The sequence below is a fragment of the Lottia gigantea genome (assembly GCF_000327385.1).
Source record: "Lottia gigantea unplaced genomic scaffold LOTGIsca_22, whole genome shotgun sequence".
NCBI classification, from domain to species: domain Eukaryota; kingdom Metazoa; phylum Mollusca; class Gastropoda; family Lottiidae; genus Lottia; species Lottia gigantea.
Window position 1 is genome coordinate 306,432 of NW_008708555.1, and position 6,361 is coordinate 312,792.

General features: G+C 31.7%; 1 protein-coding gene across 1 annotated transcript; it reads left to right on the plus strand.

The window, feature by feature from the left end:
- Positions 1–173: 173 nt before the first annotated feature.
- LOTGIDRAFT_115834 (hypothetical protein) lies at positions 174–5,844 on the plus strand (the record flags this gene model as incomplete). Its single annotated transcript, XM_009054521.1, has 12 exons — positions 174–234; positions 583–665; positions 967–1,060; positions 1,282–1,394; positions 2,034–2,099; positions 2,429–2,564; positions 2,840–2,949; positions 3,372–3,458; positions 3,597–3,680; positions 4,711–4,776; positions 5,049–5,268; positions 5,621–5,844. 12 exons carry the CDS (start codon positions 174–176, stop codon positions 5,842–5,844), a joined length of 1,344 nt encoding a protein of 447 aa, XP_009052769.1.
- Between the last annotated feature and the right edge of the window lie 517 nt (positions 5,845–6,361).

A 6,361-nucleotide genomic window follows, 5' to 3' on the forward strand; every position in this document is an offset into this window, starting at 1 on the left:
ACATACACGCTCTCGCAGCTGTTGGAAATATTTTTTATTTTTTTTAAAACTTTGAGTATTACATAATGTATTCGTAGCTCAAATACTTTGAATTTATGCCTATGAGGGCGCATTTAAAAAACTTAGGTAAGATAGACTTAATCTTAAACTTGATTTTTATTTCAGAAATTTGTATGAGTCAGAAGGCAGAAAAACCATCGCTATCTGGCCAGCGACTCAAGACCAGGAAGAGGGGTAAAGTTCATTTATATTTTTTACATGTTTGAGTTTTTATAGGGTTTGACCGACTGCATACAGTTTCCACGTTTACTGTGATGTCTGAATTACATTTTTCAATTTTTTAGCTGTAGATTAAATTATAAATCCATTATGTGTCATGTTAAAATATGTCTTTAACCTTGATGTGTTAAAGTTACTTATGAAAATTATTCACAGCTCACAGACGGATTAAATTAAATGGTGTCAAATAAAACCTATAGTTTTGTGTTCAATGGAAACAAAACATTATCTTGCAGTTATTTTGAGCCTTTTTTACATTTCAATGAGAATTTTTTTTTTATCAAATTCTTATATTTTTTGCAGATGAGAAAGAAAAATACGATCCTATTGGTTTTCGAGATTCACTTATTGAAGGACTCACAGAATCTGGCTCGGATTTAGAACAAGTAAGATTGCGATACATAATTCCAGTCTCTGACCACACTGAGCTCAAAATTTAATTTTCTTTTTCTCTTTTTTCATAAATATTCAATGAGAAGTTTTCAGCTATATGCCAATTGTTCCAGAAAAACTTCAGGTACATAAAAATAGTACCATATAGAAATTATTAATTTGAAATAACAATAACCAAGTATATCAGTTCTGTCGTTTTTATCTTTAGTTTGAGTTTCTACGTAACTTGACCCATGATTTGTCTTGATGCAGATAAAAAATTACCAGGAACTTTACAATTTTTTTTATTTTCAGGTGTCCAAATTCCTGGACTCGGCAGGAGCACGATTGGACTATAGACGTTATGCGGATGTTCTTTTTAATGTCCTCTTTGCTGGTGGACACTTGGGTGAGTAGTAATCTTTGACTTTCAGCAATTATTAGATTAGATAAATCGACCGATCCACAGTGAAAGTTCTACAAATCCTCTTAGTGTTTGTAATAAAGCCAAATTGAGGACAACAACTTGAAAAACCAGAGGTTAATGTAAAAAGCCCCATTTAGAAAAATAAAATCACAAGGGTAATTGTTGTGTAGACATGTAAATTTGATATTTTTGTTTATTTATAGCTCCAGGGGGATCATTAATTCAAGAAACGGATGGAGATAAAAAAACATACCAAACTGATGTTTGTGTTTTTAAAGCTGAAGAAACAGTTGACAAACTAAGAGAATTTTATGAGGTAGGATTTGATTAAATGCTAGATAAGGAGAGGACTTGTCAGTTATCAACATTTGGTGTTTAATCTTTGCCTCAAGTTTGATATTTGTAAAAATCCTGGCCACGTATTTTCGGAATGATCTTAACGCTAGGATGCCCTATGTTCTTATCTTCTAATATTGATTCTAGGACATCCTTGCGCTAAGATCATTTTGAGAATACGTGGCCAAGTGTTCATTATACATGTTTTATAATTTAATAAATCTCAATTTTTTTAACTAATGTATGTGTATCAGGAACAATTATAGCTTCTATTTGCACAGTTGCGATTTTGTAGTATTTGTATGTGTATCTAGAACCTTATATCTCCTAGTGAAATTAATCAGATATTCAGTCTGGTGTCTGTAATTCTTGACATTCAAGACTGGATTATGACCTCTCTCTCACCATAGCGATCACTAGTTGCATATGGTTGAGAATAATGAAAGTGGTCATGAGAGTTGTGTTCGAAACTTGTGACTGCTGTTCTTATTTGCAACCATATGTAACTGGTGATTGCAATGGGTATGGGTCTAGAAAGACTAGAAATCCTAATTGTGATCTTATTATATATTTACTATGGTTTTCCATGTTCTTTATAATTTCTTCTGATCCTCTCTAGGTTTTGTATAAACTTCTAAGAAGATATAAATTTTTGGAGAGGGCATTTGAAGAAGATCTCAGAAAAGTAAGTGACTCCATTACAACCCCTATTATATATAGTTTTACATCTTAACTAAACAAGGCCATGAAGATGCCTACATCAAGCATAAGTTTGTCAAGAGTCCACCTAGTACTGCGTTTTTCATTTCAGTTTTTTGGGTATTTTGAAATTATTAGCTCAGCATCTTTTTCAAAGTATACCAATGCTGTGAATTTGGTGTTTTATCAGTTTCATAAGCTGAGCATCCTTTCCCTTCCACCCAATTTAATTTTTATTTGTCAGTATAGTGTTTGTCAGCTCAGAATCTGTTGTCGAGTGTCTATCTAGTCTATAATGTTTATTTATTGTTTCAGTTATTGGTATTTTTAAAGAGTTTTAAGGAAGATGAGAGGCGAAAGCTGGCCATCACTACTGGCCTTATCCTGGCCAACTCACTCTGTTCAGCTAAAATATTGGACGGACTGTATGAGGAACATTTGGCTAAAGAAGGTATGTGTTGACTTATATCGAAAATACCATAAAATGTGTCATTGATTTCCTTCTATAATCATTTAAATGCATATTTTTTCATGTCTACATAGATATTGTCCATTTTGGTTTTATTGTATTTTAATTCCAAGTACTAACGATCCATAACAAAATCCTAACAACATATTGGCGAATTATTGGTAGCAACGACTGCGCTATTCACCTTAGGAAGTATATCAATCATAAAGTAGTAAGTATTTCATAATATGATGATTTATTGATTTTCTGGATTTCAGGGTTATCATTGGAATTTACCACCCTGATGTTTAAGACATGGATAGCCGAAAAGGACATTGCTCATCTGACCAGTACATTGAGAAGATGTCAAATTGATACACGATTAATGGTCAGTTTACTTTCACTTTATCTTTTCACTTTTTATGCGTGAATCTTCCATTTCTAGTGTCCTGACAGAAAGGAGGCCAGTGGACACTTGCCTTTGAGATCATAGATTATGATCCATGCATGGACATGAAACTATGTATGGTTCTTACATTGAAATAACCACGAACGTAGTTCACAGCCAATTTGAATCTCTTCGAATGGATGTGATATCTCTACTAAGTTTCAAATCACATTTAAACATCTAGAAATAGTTTTGATAGAGGGATGAGAATATTTCTGAACTTGGAGGTTGTAAATTTATCTAATAATTAGCAAAAGAGGACACTTGTGACTTGATTTTAATGAACCAAGATGGCTATTTGTTGAAATGATGTGGTTGTTGGTACTGAATTCTAAACATCTTCATTTGTTTTTATTTTACAGGAATTGTTTCCAATAAACAAAAGAAGTCAAGAAAAATTCACGGCTTATTTCCGTGAGCAGGGATTAGGAGCTATTGCAGAATTTCAGGTAAGATTGGACAAAATAAATGTCTTTCAAAGCTAAGGGGCAGACGACAGATTTCATTTTTCCTCCCCCATCATATCTGAGCCTTCAATTCTCTCATAATTAAAATGTCTATATTTTATAGTGTGTTTCTTTTTATAGAATAAACAGTTGGATACTGAAGTGAAACAGGAAGTTAAAAAAGAATTAGCTAATATGTTAAAAGATGAAGAATCTGCAGCAGAGGTTGGTGATTTGAAATATTTCATTTAATTTGAGGATTTTTACTGTGATTTACATATCTTAATTTATGAAAGGGAATAATCAGACAAGAACCACAAATATTGATGTAATATGTAATATAGTCTATATACATCAATAAGAGTTCAGAAAACCTCTAAGCAAATCTTTTAGAAAAAAGTGAGAGTTGTTGATGTGGTAAAAAAAAAAAAAAATTAATCAACACCCATCCATGAAATGTTACCGTATTAATTGATTTTTTTATCGCAAATGTGTGAACCAGCAGCAAAAGATTTGCTGTCATTGAAAATCTGGCTATGGTTTTAGTCAAAGTGCATTATTGATAAATTTTATCGCCTTATGTTATGATCTATTATAGATGGTACTATATGTTATGATCTATTATAGATGGTACTATATGTTACACTCTATTATAGATGGTACTATATGTTACACTCTTTTATAGATGGTACTATATGTTACACTCTTTTATAGATGGTACTATATGTTACACTCTATTATAGATGGTACTATATGTTACACTCTATTATAGATGGTACTATATGTTACACTCTATTATAGATGGTACTATATGTTACACTCTATTATAGATGGTACTATATGTTACACTCTATTATAGATGGTACTATATGTTACACTCTATTATAGATGGTACTATATGTTACACTCTATTATAGATGGTACTATATGTTACACTCTATTATAGATGGTACTATATGTTACACTCTATTATAGATGGTACTATATGTTACACTCTATTATAGATGGTACTATATGTTACACTCTATTATAGATGGTACTATATGTTACACTCTATTATAGATGGTACTATATGTTACACTCTATTATAGATGGTACTATATGTTACACTCTATTATAGATGGTACTATATGTTACACTCTATTATAGATGTTACACTCTATTATAGATGGTACTATATGTTACACTCTATTATAGATGGTACTATATGTTACACTCTATTATAGATGGTACTATATGTTGCACTCTATTATAGATGGTGTTGTATGTTAAAGAAGAAATGGAAAAGAATGGATTTCAGGACAGTGACATTATTGTCTTGGTGAGTTATAGACTACTCAGATATTTTATTACCACGAACATTGGTGATGTTAACTGGCTCAGTTTATTTTCGCTGAAGGTCAAGGGTTCAATCCTGGCACACGTCGAGATAATACCTTCGGATTATAGAGTTTAAAAAATCTCTTTATAATCCCTTTAGATTATCTAAAGTTAAGTTTTCCAGAATAAAGCCTGTGATTGTTAATTAATTTCTTTCTAATTTCTTTTTCTGTAAAGCTATCTTTATTAATTGTACCTGTCTATGTATAATAGATCTGGAATACTCTGATGTCTGGTATTGAATGGAATAAGAAAGAAGATCTCGTGGCAGAACAGGCCTTGAAACATCTTCGTAATTATGTTTTGTTGTTGAAAACCATGACTCAGTCTGATAAAGCTGAACAGTTATTGATTCTACGTATTCAGGAGTATTGCTATGAAAATATCCATTTCATGAAGGTTTTTATGAAGATTATAGTACTACTGTACAAGAGTAAGTTTATAACTATTATTTATTTTCATATATTGCTGTCAATATATTGGCTCTTGATTGAGATAGAGGTCATAGATTTTTATGAAATCTTGTGATGAGGATTATATCTGTTAGGTCTTGGATACATTCGAATTTGGGTACGATTCCACAAATATTTAAAAAAAAGATTTATAAGATTGTTCCTTTTAATTATATTTTATTATTAATATGAATCACTGCACTTTAGGATGAAAGGACATGGACTAACCCTAAAGACTTTGCCCAAACTAATATTGATTTATTAACTTCATGGAAGTTTTTGAATATAAGATATTGTTTAGATTTTTACAGTATATTTTTGTAATCATAACAGCTGATGTATTAAATGAGGAGAACATTGTACGTTGGTATAAAACACATCATTCTAACAAGGGAAAGAGTGTATTCCTGGATCAAATGAAGAAGTTTATTGAATGGTTGGAGAATGCAGAAGAAGGTAGGGACAATATTTATAGGGAGAGTGTCTGTTTCCATTTTTATCACTACCATATGTATTGTCACATGCTAAAACATTTCTGTCTTTTTGTCTCTGGTTGAGCTCAGAAGAATGTTTCTGCTTGTGATATTTTTGCTTATTTTCCTTTGTGTTGGTCAGAGAAGATACTACAAAGGCTCAGATGAGAGATAAGGCTAATTTACAGACATAACTTATTGTCAAGGTATAAGATGCAGCACTATCATTTCGGTTATGATATATTCAAATAGTAAAATAATAAGCCCTAGTAAAATGGCAAACAACCTTGCCCTGCAAACTGTCTTTTTTCATTTGCCCAATTAGAAGCATAAAGGTAGAACATTATACTTGATTCATTTATCTTGCTGTACTTTCTTTGTCTTCCTTTAACAAGAATACTTTGACACCTCCTGTCTATTCTGAAGTTTGGTATAAGAGTTAAATTAACTTCATCAGATTAAAAATTTCCATGATTTTATAATTCCAGAATCTGACGAGGAGGATGAAGATTAATGGCCGCCATTTAATGGAATCTGATTGGATGGTAGACTTGATACTGATTGGTTAATAATAATCTACGCAGCTATGCACCCGTGTTGA